The sequence below is a fragment of the Mustela nigripes genome, chromosome 3 (genome assembly GCF_022355385.1).
Source record: "Mustela nigripes isolate SB6536 chromosome 3, MUSNIG.SB6536, whole genome shotgun sequence".
In the NCBI taxonomy this organism is placed as follows: Eukaryota; Metazoa; Chordata; class Mammalia; order Carnivora; family Mustelidae; genus Mustela; species Mustela nigripes.
In genome coordinates, this window is record NC_081559.1 from 27,938,460 (window position 1) to 27,959,805 (window position 21,346).

The 21,346-nt window shown below is 55.2% G+C and overlaps 1 protein-coding gene across 2 annotated transcripts in view; it reads left to right on the top strand.

Annotated features, from left to right (window-relative positions):
* Positions 1-20,901, top strand: part of PNKD (PNKD metallo-beta-lactamase domain containing) — a 61,328-nt gene extending 40,427 nt beyond the window's left edge. For both annotated transcript variants that reach the window (XM_059393461.1, XM_059393462.1), the window contains 8 exons: positions 14,508-14,623; positions 14,800-14,912; positions 15,539-15,597; positions 16,330-16,422; positions 16,768-16,931; positions 17,629-17,715; positions 18,557-18,672; positions 18,974-20,901. In XM_059393461.1, coding sequence (XP_059249444.1) covers positions 14,508-14,623; positions 14,800-14,912; positions 15,539-15,597; positions 16,330-16,422; positions 16,768-16,931; positions 17,629-17,715; positions 18,557-18,672; positions 18,974-19,147 — 922 coding nt within the window. In that variant the 3' untranslated portion in view covers positions 19,148-20,901. The remainder of the gene's footprint in view (positions 1-14,507; positions 14,624-14,799; positions 14,913-15,538; positions 15,598-16,329; positions 16,423-16,767; positions 16,932-17,628; positions 17,716-18,556; positions 18,673-18,973) is intronic.
* The last annotated feature ends 445 nt before the right edge of the window (positions 20,902-21,346 follow it).

The window sequence follows — 21,346 nt, forward strand, 5'->3', positions numbered from 1 at the left end:
CCCCCCCCCCCCCCCCCCATTCTGTCAGCTCTTCTCTCCCAAGCAAGAGTCCCAACTCTGCAGGTCTGTCTCTTTCCTTCTACTCCCTACCCTGGCCGGTGTCGGAAGGCCAGGCTGTGAAATCCAACCCTCCTCAATCAGCTTGGGGAAGTTCATCGACCTCCAATGACTTTTTCCTATCCCCTTCCCCCAGTCCTCACTCTTTCCTTCTCCCTACTTTTCCCCTTTCCTGGGCTAGACTAGGGGGCTAACCAGCTCTGATCTGCCAGGGAGACACTAAGAGGCAGGAGGGGAACCACAAGAAGGCTTCCTAGGGCCCCAATCCCTTCCCACAGCCAGCAGGCCTAGGGGACAGGACCTCAAGCTTGAGGACAACTATGATGGTGATGGGAACTGTGGGAGCCCTGGCCACTGGCCAGGTTTGGGGGAGGGCCTAAGGCTGGGAATTTCCTGAGCTTCAGAGAGGGTACATTGTACAATTTATCCCTCCTCCCCAGACCACCTCTGGGGCTCCCTGGTGGCTTAGTGGGTTAAAGCCTCTGCCTTTGGCTCAGGTCATGAGCTCAGGGTCCTGGGATCAAGTCCCGAATCTGGCTCTCTGCTCAGTGGGGAGCCTGCCCCCCCCCCCCACCTTTCTGCCTACTTGTGATCTCTGTCAACTAAATAAATAAAATCTTTAAAAAAAAAAAAAATGAAGAAAGAAGCTTCAGCCCTAGGGTTCTACTGAAACTCAGTCTAAGGGGTATAGATACAAGGGCTAATTGGAGGAAAAGTGGAAGAACATGAGGGGAGACAGAATCTTGCATGGGTGCGGCTTTGGGGCATTCACATCTCTAAAGGCTTGAACACTGGTTGCATTTTCTTATAAGATTTTTTTTCTTTCTTTCTTTTTTTTTTTAAGTAATCTCTACACCCAACATAGGGCTTGGTGCTCAAACTCACAACCCAAGATCCATAGTCACATGCTCTACCCACTCAGCCAACCAGGCATCCCAACACTGGTCACATTCTTGATAATGCTCCAAGTCACCATTGCTCTGCAAAAAGCATTAAATAATGAGATTTACAGATATTTACATAATTTCATGTTTGGGACCTAAAAAAAAAAATTCCCAATAAAATTTCTGGGAATTTCACAGCTCTGTGTGGAGATAAATTTTTAAATTTACTTCTGGTTTTCAAAATTAGTCACATTGAAGTCATACAAATGGCCTGAGGAAGTGGAAAAGAAAGGTTTCCACAAAGAACTGGAATCAAAAGTTCTGGAATAAGAATTTCCAAGATCGCCTTCTCCGAATCCTGAGGGTCTGAGTATTCCTAGAACTTAGGATCTGGAAGTTTCCAAATCTCAAAACTTGGAATTCTCAGAGAACTTCTTCGGAATTCGGTTTCCCTACTGGACTTTCCTGTCTGGATCTCCTTATTGCCTTGGAATCAACTCCCCAAATTTGCAGAGCAGAAGGGCGTGCCTGGAATCAGAATTCCAGATCCTGCCCCTCCATGGTCTGGGAAACAATCAGTTCAGTCCCTTGGGGGAGAGGCTATTGGCTGCTGGGAGGGACAAGGGGGAGTGAGCAGGAAATGGTCTGGGGGAAATGGGCAGGTGTTGTTACTGGGGGTGGCCTCCAGGAAGGATGGAGAGGAGGGGAGGTGTGGGATGGGATGGGACAGGCTGTGATGGGAAGGGGCAGAGTGCAGGGGCACACTCCACCCTAAGCATGTGGTTGGGAGGACCCCAAATGGAGGGTTCCTTTGGGGGTTGGAAAGCAGGTGATGGAAATACTAAGAGAGGAGCAATTATTATCATTAATAACAATCATCACTGGTGTTGGACGATTTTATAAAGGGCTTTCCTCAAACATAATTACAGTTGTCTTGGGGCGCCTGGGTGGCTCAGTGGGTTAAAGCCTCTGCCTTAGGCTCAGGTCATGATCCCAGGGTCCTGGGATCAAACCCAGCATTGGGGGCGCCTGGGTGCCTCAGTGGTTAAGCCGCTGCCTTCGGCTCAGGTCATGATCTCAGGGTCCTGGGATCGAGTCCCGCATCGGGCTCTCTGCTCAGCAGGGAGCCTGCTTCCTCCTCTCTCTCTCTCTGCCTGCCTCTCTACCTACTTGTGATTTCTCTCTGTCAAATAAATAAATAAAGTCTTTAAAAAAAAAAAAAAAACCCAGCATTGGGCTCTCCGCTCAGCAGGGAGCTTGCTACCCCCCCACCCCCCACCGCCCGCCCCACCCTCTGCCTCTCTGTCTACTTGTGATCTCTGTCTGTCAAATAAATTTTTAAAAAATCTTTTAAAAAATTGCCGTTGTCTTGGGATGGGGATGAATGGGCATCATGGATTGTATATCTAGGCTAACCTGAGATAGACACGCACACTTGGGGACTCGGCAGGGCATGGGAGACAGGTAGTACATGGCATGTGGGGTTGGACAAATCTGCTTTTGAGTCCTAGGTTTGTTGCGTAGCAGACATTGGACCTTGAACAGGTAACTCAGCCTCTCTGTGCCTCGGTTGTCTGCATTTGTAAAATGGGCATGGTGATGGTACCATCCTCACGGGCATCCCATGAGGATCAAATGAAAGTATGCATAGAAATGCACAGGGTTTGGCTCATAGTAAGTGCTCGGAAATGTTAGCAATGGCTCATTCTCTAGCATGGAGCATGGCTGGGGGGTGGGGGCGGCAGGCATTGGCCAAGGTTCCTTCAAGAGCTTCCTTTCTTACTTCTCTTTTCCAAGACTGTCCTGTCTACCCAACCCTCAGGAGATCCCACATCCCTCCATTCCTCCAGTGAACGCCTAACTCTTCTGGGTTGGGATTGTGGGATCACAGATAGGAACAGAGTCTGGGTGCTGCCCTCAAGAAAGAGGGGAAAGGAGCAGGAACAGGGACCCAAACCATGGTGGGAGGCAGGACAGGACAAGTTCCCCAGGAGTGTCGGGGGTGCCTGAGGAGGCTGGGATCGGGAACGTGAGACCCTCCCATATGTGCCCCCTGCTTTGTGCCTCTGTTTCCCTTTTGCTCCTTTCCCTTCTCAGTGGTAGTCAAGAAGGATTGCAGAATGGGGCCCTGAGCAGAGCCTCCTCAGAGGCAGGAGTGAATAGGACACAAAGCTGAGCTCATCCAGGGCTTGGAACATCTTCCACAACTGGGAAAGCAGATGGCACCCAACCTTTGGGGGTAGATAGTCCTAGCTGCCAGAGCCCTTCTGCACTCCCTGACTAAACCCCTTCTTCATTCCTACCTAGGCCGAGGGGGTCTTTCTTTCTTTCTTTCTTTCTTTTTTTTAAAGATTTTATTTATTTGACAGAGATCACGAGTAGGCAGAGAGGCAGGCACAGAGAGAGGAAGGAGAACAGGCTCCCTGCTGAGCAGAGAGCCTGATTCGGGGCTCGATCCCAGAATCCTGGGATCATGACCTGAGCCAAAGGCAGAGGCTTTAACCCACTGAGACACCCAGGTGCCCCTGAGGGGGTCTTTCTTGACTCTCCTGAACCAACTGTCCTGGGACAAATCTTGTTTGCTCTATTTCTGCAAGAGGAACCTGCTTCTCTGGGGCCTGTGAGGCCCACTGGCTTGATTTCAAGGAAAGGCAAGAATCCTGAGCTGAGGGCCTCAAAATAAATGACCCACCTGCTTGTGACAGGAATGAAGGCTTCGTGGAGGCAGTGGGCTGGGCCGTCCCCAATATGGCCTGTCCTTTTCCTTTCGGCCGGCCTTTGGGACCTTGGGGAGCTACAGCCCCAGCATCCACAGTGGCCCCTCTGCCGCAAGGTAGTTTCCAAAGCGTGGCTCTGAGTGGGAACCCCCATCCCCAAGCCACATTGCCTACAAAATGGAGTTGACACCCCGACCTAGGCCTTTGGGACCCTCCTTCACGCCTACAGACCTACCCAGTGTCATCTTCCGCAGGCCCTGAGCCCTTTCTACACTTCCTTCTGGGGCCAGTCAGACCTTCCTTCCTCTGTCTGTCTCTACCTGTCAGACGCTGTTGCTTGCTCAAAGCTCACCTTCAGAAGATATCCAGGCACACCTGTTGGCTCAGTCTGTAGAACATACGACTCTCGATCTTGGGCCCCATGTTGGGTATAGAGTATACTTAAAATGAATGAATGAATGAATGAATGAATGAATGAATAAATAAATAATAAAATATCATCCCAAATCTGAACACACCTATCCCTGCTTCCGCTGTTGTCTCCCTGGGCCAGCCCAGGGTCCTCTCCTGCCTGGCCTCGTAAATTGCTTCCTTTGGCGTTTGTACCCCCAAAGTGTTCTCAGCACAGCAATTAGAACGAAACCATTAAGATTTAAGTCAGAAGTGTGCCATTCTCTGCTCAGATCCTTCCAGAATAGCTGAAGTCCTGTGTGACCAGCCAATCCCCAGCCCACCTTTTGTGCTCTCTCCCTGGTGCATTTTGCAGTGCCTCCTTGGGCCACTTGGCTCTTCCCCCAAACCCTCTAAGACAGTCTTACCTCTGAGTTCTTCCATTGCTGTTGTCTCTCTCCAGAACCTTCTTACCCCAGATGGCCACGTGGCTTGCTACCCTGCTCCCTTCAGGTCTCTGCTCAAATTTCACCCTACTGGGGAGTCTTACCCTGACGACTCCATATAAAAAAAAACAACACTCACACTCCTGGGCTCTATCCCGGGGAACCTGCTTCATTGTTCTCCGTGATACATAGCACCATAGGGCATCCTATGTACTGATTTGTCTGTTGGTTTATTGGTTTCCTCGCCCAACCAGAAGATGAGCCACAGGAGGGGAGAAATTTCTTCCAGTAATGTATCCCAGTGTCCAGAACAGTTCCAGGCACACAGCTGGCCCTTGTTAAATGTTTTCTGAGTGAATGAAAAGCTTGGCACAGGTTCCATTTCCTCCGTGAAGCCTGCCCAGGCTCCCCAGTCCAAGTTCATCTCTGCCTCCAGCGTGCCCTTGGCTCTGGCTTTCCCCTTAGAGCTTTCTTTTTTTTTTTTTTTTTTTAAAGATTTTATTTATTTATTTGACAGAGAGAAATCACAAGCAGATGGAGAGGCAGGCAGAGAGAGAGGGAAGCAGGCTCCCCGCTGAGCAGAGAGCCCGACGCGGGGCTCGATCCCAGGACCCCGGGATCATGACCCGAGCCGAAGGCAGCGGCTTAACCCACTGAGCCACCCAGGCGCCCCCCCCCTTAGAGCTTTCACTGCCCATCCTGGTTTGTTCTTCCATTAGGTTTCCACAGGTCTGATTCCTCCCTCCCCCGACCCGCCGTCAGACTCCTAGCCCAGGGAACAGGACCCAATCAAGAGGGCTGGCATTGGGGGAGGGAGAGTAGGGGAAAACTGGATGGAGTCCAGGGAGGGCTGTGAGGGCTGCGGACAGGCATGGAGACTGGAGAAAGGCCCCCATGGTCCCCCGGGGCAGGCCCGTTTCGACCACGCAGGCGCTGCCCCTCTCCGGGGCGTGGGGAAGTGTCCCCCTACTCCAGCCCTGCTGGCAGCTTCAGGAAACTCCCTCCCTAGGGCCTTTTTAGCTGTCTCATTATCTTCTTTGGTTTCCTCAGTTTTGAGAAAACGTCAAACGTCAAACACTGAGTCTCCTTCTGTTCCTAAGGGTCCTGGCCCCGTCCCAGTAGCACTCCAGGCCCCTCGGCCCTCAGACAGGCCTTTCTGGTTGGATTTCATAAAGAGCTCCCTGTCCCGTGCAAAGCCTGGGTCAGGCTGTGTCCTGGGGGAGAATGAGGGGAGATGGTGAAAGTACCCCCTGACCAGAGGCCTCTGCAACCTGGGCCTGCCTGTTGGGGCCCAGTGGTGGTCAGGGCCCAGAGGGAGCTTGGTCTGACTGACACTTGAGAGCCCTCAGGCCTCTCTCACTGCCCGAGGGAGGAGGGGAAGAAGAACTCCATTGTGTGTTCTGCACTGGGTGTCTGGGAGGGGGAGGGGCTGTGTCTCAGTCCCCAGCTGGCCCACAGGCCTCCCACGGGACTAGAAGTTCAGACTCATAAGCCAGAGAACCCATGCTCTCTGTTCAGTGAAGCTGGAGTGAAAGGTGTGCCTGTGACCCCTCACTGGGGTGACCTGGGCTGTGTCCCAGCTCTAACCCCTCAGGGAGGGCCCCTGGGGACAACGGCAGGGGATCACCCCAGGCAGTCTGCCCCAATCCCCTCCCAAACCTGCACTGTGGTTTTTCTGAGTCCCAGGAGACCAATTAAGAAACTTACTTTTGTTTTTGGTGAAGTGACAGTGGGTATTCTGGGCCCCAGAACTGCTGAATCAGAATTCAGGCGAGGGGCCAGGGCATGGGGTCTAGGGATGGGGGTGGGGGTGGGGAGTGTGGGTGCAGGGAGAGCAGGCCGAAGAGGAGAAGGTACAAATCTTCCTGTTTAACTAGCACCTCCAGATTTCTGCTGATGCCTGGGAACCCCAGGGCAGGGAGTTTGAATCCCACATTAGGCCCTGGGGTGTCAGCTGCATCTTATAAATCATGTGGCCTTTCCAGGCCAAGCTGCCCCTTTACAGGGGAGGAGCACCTGGTTTCACAGGGAGGGAAATTGAGGCAGGGAGTGCATTCCTGCTTCTTGCCTCTGGCAACAGAAGAAAGGAAGCCACAGGGGCCCATTTGATGGGGCAGTGACTCCCAGCAAGGTTTGGGGGTGGGGGAGCTAGCAGATGAGACAGATTCTTCTTCCCAGTGACTCCTTCCCTTTCACATGTTCCTCCTGGCTGGGATCTGTTCTATTTTCCTGCTCTTCTGCCCAGGGAACCATCAACGCCGTCATAAACCCAGGATTAGGAATCAGAGCCCTGAATTGAAAGGGACCTTCAAGATTCTCCAGTTCAGGGTTTCTTCCCCGGAGGGCTGTGGGGTCTCTGAGCCTCCATTCATCAGCGAAATGTGGCATGTGTAATGAGGTCGCCTCAAGTCTGGTCTCGAAAAGACCAAAATCAGTGATCTAAGAGGTCCCAGCAGCCAGATCCGGGCTGTGTGTCTGGGTCCCTGAAACCACCCTGATGTAGCATTTTTCTCAACAGAGGCCCTCAGAGGAGGTGGGTCGACCTGAAAATACTTCAGGCCCACTCATGTCATCCTCTGCCCTCATTCAGGATTTGGGGAGGATGTCGACAGTCACACATGTGAACTCCAGGATCAGGATGCTGGGGTTGAATCTCTGCCCCTCGCTCGCTTTGCTGTGGTCTGGGTGGACACTTTCCCACATTTCTGGGCTTCCGTGTCCTTGTCTATACCATGGAGGAACGAATAGTAGCTGCCTCCAGGTTGTTTGGAGGGGGACAGGAGATGACTGATGGGAGACATTGAGCTCAGGGCTGCCCGGGGGTGTGGCTGGGGAGAGATAAGCCCATGAGCTGCGGAGGCATGCTCTAACCTGCGTGGACAGACCCCCCCTTCCCGTCCAGTGCTCCCTCCATCTCCTCCATTTAGTGGCCCTGGGCCCCGACCCCAGAGCCTGGGAAGTTGGGATTTTGTGCCCTGTGACACAGCCCCACCCATGCCCTTGGGTCTAGGTGACCTGGTTATCAGAGCACCCGGCTGGTGTGTGGGTGCTGCAGGGAGAGGGAGGGACTTGGACAGCCAATGGGTGAGCAGTGGAGGGGAGAGCAGGGGCAGAGGTGGTTGCAACTTGGGCCTCCCAAGCCCCCACCAGACTTCACAAGGTCCACAGGCAGACGTGGGGCCCACTGAGTGGATAGAGCCTTCTCTCCTCCAGGTTGCTGCTTCCCACCTGCATACTGGCCTCCTCTGCCCCACAACCCCAGCCTTTGCTGGCCACTAAGCCAGCATTCTCTGAGAGCCAATTTGTGTTGTGCTGGTGCTGGGGTACTCCGGCGGGGGGGTTGTGCAGAGGAGCCACGCGGAGCAGGCTGGGTCACCAGCCGAGTCCACCTACCCCGTGCATGGCACTGATTAGACACCTGGTAGAAGTGGATAAGGCCCTACCACTGGGGGGCTCAACTCCTTCCACCCCCCGGGGTAGGGGTGTGGTAGGGGGAGGCCGAGTGCTCCAGATGGAGCAGAAGAGGGTGGCTTTCTGCGGGGGCCATCAGGAGGGGGGCTTGAGCCGAGCTCTGAAGGATACTTAGGGGTCTAGTCAATGGAGAAGGCCTGGAGGGTATTCGAGGCCAGAGAGCAGGAGCCAGGCGCAATGGTAGTACGAGGCTGGCGGGAGGTGTCTCAGGCGTGCAAAAGCAGGTAGAGAATATAGCAACTCCCCGACCTCCTAGCTTCAGCAACAAAATATCATGGACCCGTGAAGTCTCTGTGCCCACCTCCCAGCCGACCTCCTCCCTGCCTGCGTGGGAACCCTGCTGAGCTGTACAGTGACTGTCCGCTCAGCCACCTTGGTTCTTTCCCTACACCCGATTGTATCCCCAGGCAATCTGCATAGTGGTTTTGCGTACTTTGACATTTTTATTTATCTTGTATTATTATTATTATTATTATTTTTAAAGATTTTATTTATTTATTTGAGAGAGAGACAGTGAGAGAGAGCATGAGCAAGGAGAAGGTCAGAGGGAGAAGCAGACTCCCCGTGGAGCTGGGAGCCCGATGCGGGACTCGATCCCGGGACTCTGGGATCATGACCTGAGCCGAAGGCAGTCGTCCAACCAACTGAGCCACCCAGGCGTCCCAATCTTGTATTATTTTTTAAAGATTTTATGTGTGTATTTGAGAGCAAGCGCATAGGCACAGGAGTGGGGGAGGGGCAGAGGGCGAGGAAGAAGCAGACTCCCCCTGAGCATGGAGTAGGACCCCCCGGGATCGTGACCTGAGCCAAAGGCAGACACTTAACTGACTGAGCCCCCAGGCGCCCTGCTTTGACAGTTTTAATAACTACTCTCAGATTGTCTGTTTCCCTGGTAGCATGTCTGTTAGCTTAATGTGTATTTGAGTTTCGTACACGTTGAGACCTGGTGCTCTAGATGGTTCTGGTTGTGGGACACACTCCTGTCACCAGCGGGGAGCCCCTGGAGGCTCCCAAGCAAGAGCGGGGCTCATTCAGGTGTCGATCTGAGAACTTAAAGTTTTCCATTGGTTTGCGGTTTGGGCGGAGAGCTGAGGAAAGTCTTTCGCAAGGGCCTGCTGAAGAGCTCCCAGGACCTGTTCCCAGGCGAGACCCATGCTGAGGCTTGGGGGAGGGGAAACTGAGAGGATTCGGTTTTGGTAGCGGTTTTGGTAGCGTGTGTGTCCGGGGAGAGAGTTAAATGCCAGCTCAAGTTTGTGTCCCTGGGAGAGTGACAAGGCCTTTCGCAGAGAGAGAGAGGCTGTAGGGGGTAAGGGGAGGAGCTGACAAGCATGGATTTGGGCTCCTGGCTGTTGAGACAGTCAGCCTGCAGCGCAGCAGGCCGAGGAAGGAGCCACAGCTCTGAGACTGGAGAGAGTCACACAGAAGTCTTTGTCAGGGAAAAAGCAGGCCTAGGGACAGAATCCCAGGGTCCCTGCGTCCTCGCCCCTGCCTCTCACCCAAGCCAGCCTTCCCCTGCTCTGTATAGTGACCCAGACTTCAGGCCCATGAGGCCACCTCGTCCCTTCCCCCACAGCCAAGCAGCGCACCCATCTCAGGTCTGGCATCCGTTCCCACCTACCTCCACCTCACCCCTCCAGTCCAAACCCTGGTCAGGTCCCCCACTGGCAACTCAGTTCCTCTTGCCACCTGCCACTCTGCTGCCTTTCACCGCTCCCTCCAACACGGCAGGCCAGCAAACTCTTAGAAAGGGAATCAAAGCATGTGCCTCCTGCTTTAAAACCTACCAGCAATTTCTGTCCGCCCCACCATGGCCTGGCCCCTGACCACTCCGCTGACCCCTTCCCTGGCACTCTCCATCCCTCCAGCCCTGCCCGGCAATTTCTAGAATATGCCTTCCTGCTTCGGGGCCTGAGGACTGCTCGGACAGACTGCACTCCCTCTCTCCTTTGGGCTCCCGGCTCCAGTGTGACCCTCAGGGAAGAGCCAGGCCTTCCACAGTCAGACTCTCCTCCCTCGCCAGCTGCACTCGACCACTTGCCTCTCATTAGTGCGTTTCCTAGTTTGGCTCTGTCAGCCCCCCAGAGTTGCCTTGCTCTCTGCTGTCTGCCCGGCGCCCAGCACGTGAAGCAAGGTTTGCGGAAGACAGTGAATGCATGAAGGGGGCCTTGTTAACTGCAGCCTCCCAGTGCATGGCCCTTGTCCTCATGGACTTGACCTTCCCTTGGGGAGAAAGCATGCCTAAGAAGCATCCAGTAAGGGAAGACAGGCAACAACTATCAGTCCCTCCTGAATGTGGACAGCCATTTCCAACAGCTGTGATGGGGGCCTGGCTGAATTCGGGAAGGAAGTGACAGTTGCTAAACCTTCCACCCACCCGGCCCTTGGCAGACTATTCACACTTGTTATCTCGTTGTATGTCTCTGAATGTTCACACAGTCCTGCAGGACTAAGTCTTGGTGTCGCCACTTTGTAGATGAGGAAGCCGATCTAAGAGACCAGTAACTCACCCAAGGAGACAGGGCTGGGAGCGCCAAGCCATAACTGGCGCCCAGAGTTTTCTGTTGCTGGGGCCCGGGCCCTTCCCATAAGTCTAAGTTGGAAGGAGTGAGGTCAGGAGCAGGACTCCGAGCATGGATGCGAGGTGGTGTCGGGGCACAGAGGAAAATGATTTTATTGACTTATTTGTGATCTTTTGAGTTTTCATTCTGAAATAATTTCAGACTTGTGGAAACAGTACACAGGGTCCCCCAAAGACCTCTCACCCAGCTCCCCTGAATGTTCTGTCTCCCATAACCACAGACAGCAAAACCAAGATGTTAGATTAACGTCCATATAAACTCTTAACTACTCTCCAGACCTTACTGACATTTTTCCAGTTATCCCACTAACATTCCTCTTCTGGTCTAAAGTGCAGTCCAGAATATTTATGTTGTCCCAACCAGTCCCCTCCTGTTGGGCATGTCTGTCGTGCCGACTCTGTGATTACAACAGCATAGAACAGGGAGTCAGCAGCCCCTGCCAGCTGGCTCCCTTCCTCCCCGCGGGGACTTTTATACTTCCTGTCAGTCCAGTTCTTGGTAAGCCTTCCCCAGATTCTGGCCCCGAGTGCTCCCTTGCTTCTTGGAAATGTCACCTCCAGAGCAGCCTTCCTTGAGGTCACCGTTCTCTGTTCTGTTGCCCAGTTTGGTTTTATCCTCTTGACTTGACAATGTATTTGTCCTCCTGTCTGTCCCACTAGCATATAAGCTGCCAGAGGGCAGTGACTCTGCCTTACTCCGCCCAAAGCAAAGCCAGGCCTCACTAAATACCGTTGAATGGGTGAAAGTGGGAAGATCTGGAACTGATTTGAAAATGAAAACAGAGGGGCGCCTGGGTGGCTCAGTTTAAGTGTCTGCCTCTGGCTGAGGTCATGATCCCAGCATCTTGGGATTGAGCCCCACATCAGGCTCCCTGCTCAGTGGGAAGCCTGCTTCCCCCTCTCCTGCTTCCCCTGCTTGGTTTCCTGAGAGTCTCACTGTCTCTCTCTCTCTCCGTCAAATAAATAAATAAAATCTTAAAAAAAAAAAAAAAAAGAAAGAAAAGAAAAAGAAAATGAAACAGAAAGAGGGCTGGGCCTCCTGGATGGCTCAGTTGGTTGGGCATCTGCCTTCAGCTGGGGTCCTAATTCCTGGGTCCTGCTCAGTGGGGAGCCTGTTTCTCCCCTTCCCACTGTTGCTCCCCCTGGTTGTACTCTCTATCTCTGTCAAATATATAAATAAAGTCTGAAGGAAGGGAGGGAGGGAGGGAGGAAGGAGGAAGGGAGGGTAGGAGCCTATGGAAACTGGACATAAAGACACAGAAAGCATGGCAAAACCCTGCCACAGGGTATCCAAATTCCCCACGCACACAGGTGCACAGGCACCTGGAGCAGGGATGGCAATGATTAATCTCTAATGCAGTCATGGAAACCTGCTCATTTTTGACCAACTTATTTGTAGACAATGAGCTAGCTCTTCCCAGAGGGGCCTCAAGAGCTGCTGTCCCTGCCCCCTCCGCCCCAAGACAGACACAGCAAATCTCCGTCGACCTTTAGGGTCCACCATCTACCCCCAACCCTGCACCTCGACTCGTCTCAGCCTTTTTTTTTTTTTTTTTTAAGATTTTTTTTATTTGAGAGAGAGAGAGCGAGCTGGAGAGTGAGCAAGCAGGGAGGAGGGGCAGAGGGAGAAGGAGAAGCGGATTCCACGCTGAGCAAGGAGCCCGACATGGGGCTCCATCCCAGCATCCTGAGATCATGACCTGAGGTGAAGGCAGACACTTAACCAACGGAGCCACCGAGATGCCCCTTCTTTGTCTCAGTCTTAATCAGCCAGATTTTTCTTTTCTGACTGACTTGCTGGATAACCTTAAACATGGACACAGGAGGCTTTTGTAAGCCCCCCGCCCCTGGCCCAACACCCCACCCTGGTCTCATTTTTCCTTCTGAGAGGCTGAGGTGTGAGACAGCTTGAGGTGGCTGGTCCTGTGCTGGCTGGGCTGCGCACAGTATTCGCAGGGCCCAGTGGAAAACGGAATCCGGAGCCTCTTCCTCAAAGAGCAGGAAAAAGTTGCCATGAAACATTCTAAAATATCGCGGCGCCTGGGTGGCTCAGTGGGTTAAAGCCTCTGCTTTCGGCTCAGGTCATGATCCCAGAGTCCTGGGATGGAGCCCCGCATCGGACTCACCGCTCAGCAGGGAGCCTGCTTCCTCCTCTCTCTCTGCCTGCCTCTCTGCCTACTTGTGATCTCTGTCTGTCAAATAAATAAATAAAATCTTTTAAAAAAATTCTAAAATATAAGTTTTTCCTTTCTTCTACAATTTCTTGTCCTGATGTTTTTCATTTGCTACTTAACATCAGCCTAAGTAAAGAAAATTTAAAAATCTAAATTATCAGCATTAATTTTGCCTTTTGCTTTATTATTATACAATCCCAGCTTTTTGTTTTTGTTTAAGAGGGAGAGGATCCCAAGCAGGCCTCACCCCCAGCACAGGGTGCTATTCCCTGATGCTGAAGCCAGGACCTGAGCTGAAATGAGTGGGAGGCTCAACCAGCTGAGCCACCCAGGCACCCTTGTACAATCCGTTTCAAATGCAAATATAAGACATTTAAGTCACATATGAAATCACCGAAACTGCAATACACCTTCCTAGCTTGTATGCAGATATGTATTTAGTTCTTACCCAAGCAGTGGAAATGCTGCACAGAACGGAATTACCTGTTTCTATTTTCACTTTTGGAACGCCCACATTCTGCAGCCCCGTCTGCCTTTGGATTACTAATGAGCCAGGGTGGACGGAAGGAACAGGACAGTCGGGCTACCCTCTATCCCTTGCCTCCTGTAGCAAGGTTTGCAGCCAAAATGGATCTTACAGGGAAGTAACACAAGTGAAAGGATGGGGCAGGATTTCTTGGTCATTTGTGTTTCTTAGAACACCTTCTTCCTGCATTTGAAACAAGTTCTGGTTTGGACCAAAGGAGTGGCCTCTCGGGCCCTCACTCAGTCATAGGTGTATAGTCACTTTGGAACCCATTTGAGTCTTGAATTCCCACCATGGTGGGGCCACCATATTCCTGTGATCCTTGGCACCGTGAATGGGGGAGGGGGGCATCAGGGACCAAGCATGCGCAAATTGTGTGGCCTCCGACTTCACTTCCTTCACTTCCGGGACACACAGCCAAGGGCAAAATCATTAAGAATTTCAAGATGGTGGCAGTGGAGCGTTGAGCCCACCGTGGGGCCCTGCGCGACTGCGCTTCTCACACATGCCCCTGCGGCTCTCCTTGCATGCTGCCGTCCTGTGTTTGGAGGACTCTGTTAGTCACAAGACCCCTCTTTGTGTCGGGTTTTTCCGCCTTTTCCATATGTAGCCTGGGACGGCCTGACATGGCGAGAAGACGGAGAGCGGTCAGGCCATCCCGCTTCATTACTCCCTACTTCCTCCTCCAACCCGCCAGACTGCACTTTCTATAGTTTCCCCAAACACGGCCCTGCTGTCTGCTGCCTCTGGGCCTTGCCTGTTTCCTCCGCCCCAGAGGCTCTCGGAGTTTGGTCCCTGGGCCCCAGCAACCAGCATCACCTGGAGCTTGTTAGAAATGCAAATTCCCGGGCCCCACCCGAGCCGGGCTGAGGAGCGCAGACGGGGTGATGGGGCAAAGAATCTGGCTCAGCAGCTCCCCGCGTGATGTGATGCTCTCCTGCTCTTTGAAACTACTTTTTTACACCTCGTTTCAGCTGCGTAACTCCTACACCGTTTGTGGAATAAACCCCTCACCCTCTCGAGTCCCTTCCGTGAATCCCTGCGTTCCCATCTCCGCGGATGGCCCTGGGGCTTTGGGTGTGTCTGTCCCATTCTCAATCTTGGCCTGACGATTAAGCAGGGCAAACAGTAGGCACACAGTTAGTGACGGGAGAGATGCGGGGACTGGGGGTTGTGGCCAAGGGTGTGGGGGCGGGACCCTTGTGCCGGAGGCGGGGCCGAGCGTGCAGGGGGCGGAGCTGAGCGCAGATTTCCCGCCCTGCAGGTACAGTCTGTACACCCGCACCTGGCTGGGGTACCTCTTCTATCGCCAGCAGCTGCGCAGGGCTCGGAATCGCTACCCCAAAGGCCACTCCAGAACCCAGCCCCGCCTCTTCAACGGTGAGCTCTGGCTGCCCCGGGCCAGCATGGCCCCAAGCTGTGCCCACCCACCCTCCCCGCATCGTATACTGCCCACTCACCACCACCACCACCACCACCCCCCCACAACCTCCCCCACCGCCAATCGCTGGGCTCCTTGGCCGGAACCCCGCCCACAGCCCATCTCTGTCCTCCAGGAGTGAAGGTGCTTCCCATCCCTGTCCTCTCAGACAACTACAGCTACCTCATCATCGACACCCAGGCCCGGCTGGCTGTGGCTGTGGACCCCTCAGACCCTCAGGCCGTACAGGTGAGGGGAGGATTGGGGGACAGTGGTAATTTGGGTCACCTTGGGGACTGGCAGCTTTCCCTCACTGGAGAGGGGCTGTTCCTGATCCCTCTGCCAGTGGGATGTGCCCCCTCCTTGTGCCCTCACACACAGACCCCAACATGCAAGAACACAGAGAGCCCCCCAAAACCACAATATGGGGGAGGGGCCAGAGCCCAGGGCATGGCCTGGGGAGTGGGGGACCTACAGCTTTGGGGGAACCGGAGCCAGAGGGAAGGGGATGCAGATTCAGGACCGTGGTCTGAGGTTTCTTGTGTGTCTCACTCTCTGTGGTGCCTTTCTGACCCTCTAACTTCTCTCCTCATCTGTGCCTGTTGGTGTCTGGGTCTCTCCATCTTTCCTTCCCATTTCTTATTTCTCTGTGGATGTGTGTACCTGTGTGTTCCCCTGCCCCTCGAGCCTCCCTCCGCCCACCTCCCCATGATCTCCCCTGTGCTGTGGCTCAGCTTCAGCTGCCCCCCTTCTCCCCAGCCTCCTCCCTCCCCTCTCATTCTCCCTGCGCTCTGCGCTCTGCTCTCACCCGGCACCTGTGCCCCCGCCCCCGCTACACACCACCCCTCCATCTCAGTGCCTCCTCTCTCCCCCAGGCTTCCATTGAAAAGGAGGGCGTTAATTTGGTTGCCATCCTCTGCACCCACAAGCACTGGTAAGGGGCTGGGGTGGGGGCCTGGGTCCAGAAGATCTTCCCTGGCCAACCCTTGCCCCTGTGGGCTTGGCAGGACTAGACCCCAGGGAGGAGAGGCTGGGCTGGGGGGGGGGGCAGGGAGTCGGGATGCAAGGAACCTACCTTCTTCATAAAGTCTTGGGGGGCACCAGCAGAAAAGGAGGGAAGGGGCAGGTCTCCCACCGTGGGGCTTATCAGGCTCCTGTAGCCCTAGAGGAGGACAGGACAGGCATTTATCTTTTATTCCTGAGGCACGTATTAGATATCCACTGTGTCTGGGACATGGGCAAACCCTGTGAGTTCTTTCCTTGAGGAGATTATAGTCGGGTAGGGGAGATAGCCCTGCGTGATCAGGTACAACAATGACAGACATTTAGATGGCATTTGGCACAAGGTACAGGAGGTGGGGGGGCTCTTGGTGAAGTGTGACCAGATCCACTTGGAGGACTTACAGGCTGATGGCCCTGAAACTGAGAGGATCCAAAAAGATCGGCGGGCACTGGCTGGGCAATGGAGGGGAGGGGTGGCAGGTCATGGAGATGACATTGCGAGCAGGGGAGCAGCTCGAACAAAGGCCTAGAGGTGTGGACAGCTTGGCTCAGTTCAGAAGCCCGGGGCTCAAGGCTTGAAGGCCTAGAGATCTGGAACAAGGAAGGCAAGGAGGCCTAGTACTGTTGCCCCTTAAAGTTCCTTCCTGTCTCTGCTGTCCTCCAGGGACCACAGTGGAGGGAACCGTGACCTCAGCCGGCGGCACCAGGACTGTCGGGTGTACGGGAGCCCTCAGGACGGCATCCCCTACCTCACCCAGTAAGTCCCTGTCCTGGGGTGGGTGGCCCTTCCATTCGCCCCTTCCCACACCCTGTCCTGTAGTCGAGTACTGTAGGAGTGCCAGCAGCTGGATCTTTGCTGACCCCCTTCCTGGCCCTTGGAGGGCAGATCACAGCCCACCCCCCAACTCATCCAGCCATGGTCCCCGAGAGTGGGAGAGGCGAGAGTTTGGATCTGAAGCCCTGGGCACTGTCAGTGCCTTCCCTTTCCGGTGTGGAAGCCCTGCCTCCTTCAATTCACCAAACTCCTTGGGCATCGGGTGGGGCAAGGCCCAGCACAGCCCAGGCTCTAGCACCTTCTCTCCCCTGCTGCCTTGCTTCTCAGCCCCCTGTGTCATCAAGATGTGGTTAGCGTGGGACGACTTCAGATCCGGGCTCTGGCCACCCCAGGTCACACGCAAGGCCATCTGGTCTACCTGCTGGACGGGGAGCCCTACAAGGGTCCCTCCTGTCTCTTCTCAGGGGACCTCCTCTTCCTCTCTGGCTGTGGTGAGTTCCCCCCCACCAAAAGGGAAGTGGGAGCGGGGGTGGATAGAAAGGAGGGAGAGGTCAGGGCTGAAACCCAAAGACGGCACAGCTCCATGCAGTGCATGAAAACTTTGCTTTCAGTGCAGACACTGCCTTGCTGTTATTCCCGTCCGGGTGAGCCCGTGGTTTTTAATACCCTTGCAACTTCCCACAGAGAATGCACAGAACGAGATGATGCTTGTCACAGAGTACAGACCTGGCAGGGCGTGGGTTTCCACTGGGCGGAGCCTAGTTCTTCATACCTGGAGAGACTCGGTTACAAAAAGTAGAGAAGCCCTGAATGCGAGGGTGACCTGTGGGTAGGGAAGGATCACAGTCCCAGGCTGTGTGGAGTCTCAGAGGGCAGCCATGGAAAAGAGTCACCCCACACCAACTGTGCTGGGGGCCCTGGGCACTCAGCCTGATGCTTCCGTCCCCCTCCATCCACATGTCAGTATGTGCAGTGCAGGCCTTGCCACAGGCTTGGTTGGGGAGTGAGCATGTGGGCTCAGCAACTAGTGGGAAGGAGGGTGTAGATGCCTGGGGGTGGGGGTGGCAGGGGCCAGGATGAGAGCTGGTGGCCAGTCCCAGCTGTGCACGCTGGTCCCCAGCCCGCTCCCTGTACCTTACACCGAGCTGTGTTCTTGTACCTTGTGACACACCCGCCGCCCCTCGCCAGGACGGACCTTTGAGGGCACCGCAGAGACCATGCTGAGCTCCCTGGACACGGTGCTGGGGCTAGGGGATGACACTCTGCTGTGGCCTGGTGAGGTCCCCTTCCTCCTCCTCTCTCACTTCCTTACAGCCCCAGCTGCCCCTGCAACTGGCCCAGAGGGGGTACCACTCCACCTCCAGTGGCTCCTCGGAGCCAGCTCGAGCCATGAGGGCAGAGCCCCCTTCATTCTGGAATACTGGCTTGGAACGCGCCTCTACTTCTCATGCCAGCTGCCCCTGACAGCCAGCCCTCGGCCTCCGGGGAGCCCTGTAGGCCCCGGGGCAGCCCAGAGATGGCTGATATTTTACAGCCAGAGCCAAGAACAGAAAATCACCTTTGCTTATCAGAGAAGTCAGTAAACCCAACTCTGCGCATGTCCACTGCAGGCACCCATACCCCACATTGCATGTGCATCTGTCCCCAGGTGTGTATGTGGCATGTCCGTCCATCCGTCCGTCCAGACACTGCACATCCCTACATATGTCCACAAACGTCGGATAGTTGTAGATTCTCAAGCACATCACTGAGATGTCAGCTAATCCTCAGAACATAGATTTACCCATCCATTCATTTGACAAACACTTGATGGAATGCCGAACGCATGCCAGCCTCTGTCCTAGGCACTGGGGACACATCTGTGACCTGGTAGTATTATCTGCTCCACGTGCCAGATGACAAAACTGCGGCTCAGGTGCCATGACTCTGCTGAGGTTGCACAGCTGTGCAGGGGCAGTGTGAGGGCTAGGAGGCAGGGCTCCTGGGCGGCTGGGGCTCTCCCAGCCCTCCCCCTGGCCATCAGGTGCCTGGGGGGAAGGAGGACTTTTTCTAACCGCACTGCTGCTCTCTGTGCCCGGCATCTTGGTCCCTCCCCTCCCCGCCCCTTGGGCCTCAGGTCACGAGTACGCAGAAGAGAACCTGGGCTTCGCAGGTGTGGTGGAACCTGAGAACCTGGCCCGGGAGAGGAAGATGCAGTGGGTCCAGAGACAGCGAATGGAGCGCAAGAGCACGGTGCGGGCGGGTGGGGCCTGGGGTGGGGGTGAGGGGTGGGGGACATGGGGGGAGGGGGAGATAAGGTGGGGGCAGGGGGAGGTAAGGGTGGGGGGACCCCCCCCAGGGCACGCCCCAGCAGGAACCCCTTCATGATGAGCTGTGGCCTGCAGACCTGTCCCTAGAGCCCTGACATGTTTGGTGCACAGGCCTTCAAGGGAGGCCCCCTGAACCCTGAAACAGGGTCCTGGGGGGATGGCTTCCCTGATTGGGTCTGTCTCCCAGACTGTCTCCACCAAACCTGGTGCCTCTTGTCCTGCAGTGCCCATCCACACTGGGAGAGGAGCGTTCCTACAATCCGTTCCTGAGGACCCACTGCCTGGTGCTGCAGGAGGCTCTGGGGCCAGGCCCAGGCCCCACTGGGGACGATGACTACTCCCGGGCCCAGCTCCTGGAGAAGCTCCGCCAGCTGAAGGACCTGCACAAGAGCAAGTGACAGCCCCCCGCCCACGCCAGCCCATCCCCCATGGCGGGGAGTCCACCCACCGCCCGCACCATGCCATCCCCCTCATTGCTGCCACCACCACCTCCATCGGCGCCCACGGGGGGCCTCAGGGTCCAGCACTGTCGCGGGAGGAGGGACAAGGGGACGAGGCCATGAGACCGAAAGGACAGAGGCTGGTTGAAAGCTTGGAGACCCCACGGGGGGAGGCGGAGATATCCAGGGCAAGAGGAAAGGGAGAGCCTTGGGACCTCTCCAGACCCTGCTGGGAGGGGGCCTCCTCCCTGGCCCCACTCCTGCCCCTGTCAAGGACGTGGAGAGTGCTGGTCACCCCTCCCTCAGGAGGGCCTCACTCTCACCTAGGGCAGCAGGAGCCAGGAGCAGGTTGAGTCCTCTTCCCCCTTCTCCCTTCCCGACTTGGGAAAGACACTCAGGCCCCCAAAGTGGCCTGGGGTGTGGTGCCTTGGAAAAGCGGTCACTCAGAGGGGCAGCTGGGCTCCGGCGCCCTGAGACACTGGCCCTCCTCCCCAAGCCTCCCCCCTGCCCGCCCCCTTGTCCCCCACCCATGAAGGCATTTTTCAAACAGAGCCATTTCTGGGAACACTGAAAGGGCTGGACGTCCGCATGTCTGGACAATCTCGGCCTCAGTGATCCCCCTGCAGCCTGGAAGGGGGAGGGTCCTGGTTGCCCCTGACACCGCACCCTCAGGCTGAGGAGACAGGGGATGCTGGACTGCAGCCTGGCCAGTCAGGCTCCCTGTGCAGCTGTGTGCCTGGGGCCCAAAGGACTCTGCTTCCCAGGGGCGAGAGCCATCCTGCACCCCGGCGCGGCAGTTTTCTCCTCATGGCCCTTGTTCTTAGGAACTTCTGCCTTGTTCTCACTCCTGCTTTACCCTCCTCAGTCCCTCTCCTCTTTTGGTTATAAAACACTTCCTCTGGCCCTCTAAAGTTTGCCAAGAACCTCCTCACGTCATCTTTCATTCGATCCTTGATCCCATCCTGGCCGGGGAAGGGGGTCCACGCAGCAGAGCGCAGAAATCAAGCCTGGGAGCAGAGAGCTATCCGCTCTCCACCGAGTGGCAGCCTCCAGGACCCCAGGCCTGAGCCCTGCCCTCTGGCTCAGCCTCTCCTCTGGTCCAGGTCCCTTTGGGGCCTCAGAGAGGATTCCTGAGGTCCTCGAGGAGGAGGCATACCTCGGGAGCCTTTGCTTCCTGTGTTCAAGCTTTCCCTCAGGCTATGCTCGCCTCTAGTGAGCTTCTGAGATGCCCCCTGCCATCGGTTTCCCCTCATCATCCCGCCTCTGCCTCTCTCTCCAGCCGTAGTGTCTGGTACCAACTCTAGCAATACCACCAGAATACAGTCCCCACTCCCCCAACAGACACGCAGTTTCATGCCGCTGTGCCTTTGCTCATGCTGTTCCTTCAGACTGGAATGCCTTTCCCCTGCTCCTCCAGCCTTATCTGCCTGGCAAACACCCATTCATCTCTCACAATACCCCTCAAAGTCCCCCTCCTCCAGGAAGACAACCCCATGCTCCTCACCCTCCAGGCTACCTCTGCTCTTTGTAAATGCTTCTCTCGTGGCACTTCTCACATTGTATTTTACTTGTTTACATGTTTGTCTCCCCTTCTAGACTGTGAACCCTTCAGGGCATGGACTGTATCTTATGCATCTCTGTAATTCTGCGCCTAGCACGGTGCCTGGCACACAGGAGGCGCTCAATAAATCTTGAATGAATGAATAATTTAACTGGGGCTTGATCACTCCATGAGACCATCTTTATTTCTGGTTCCAGGCTGCTAACTGGGAGTTACTGAGCTCCAAGAGCCTTGGCCAGAAACAGTGCTGTAAATAAGGTCCTTGCATGCCTGTGTGGGCTTGGTCAGAATTACAACATGCTTGCCTCAGTGTCCCCCAAAGCGTGGGAAGCACAGGTGCACCTCCAGCCACAGGGAGAGGACTAGCACTGAGAGGAGAGGTCTTGGTCCTGACCTCTCTTCAACGCGTCTCTAACAGAGCCAGACTCCAGGTGGCACCTTAGTTGGTCAACTATCTTGAGTTAAACTTTAACACCCTGGTTTTGTTTTCATTGTATTTACCTTTGAGGTCCATATCTTTTTAATAATTTATTATTTATTTTAGAGGGAGCACACGGGTGCATGCAGAGGGACAGGCAGACTCCCCGCTGAGCATG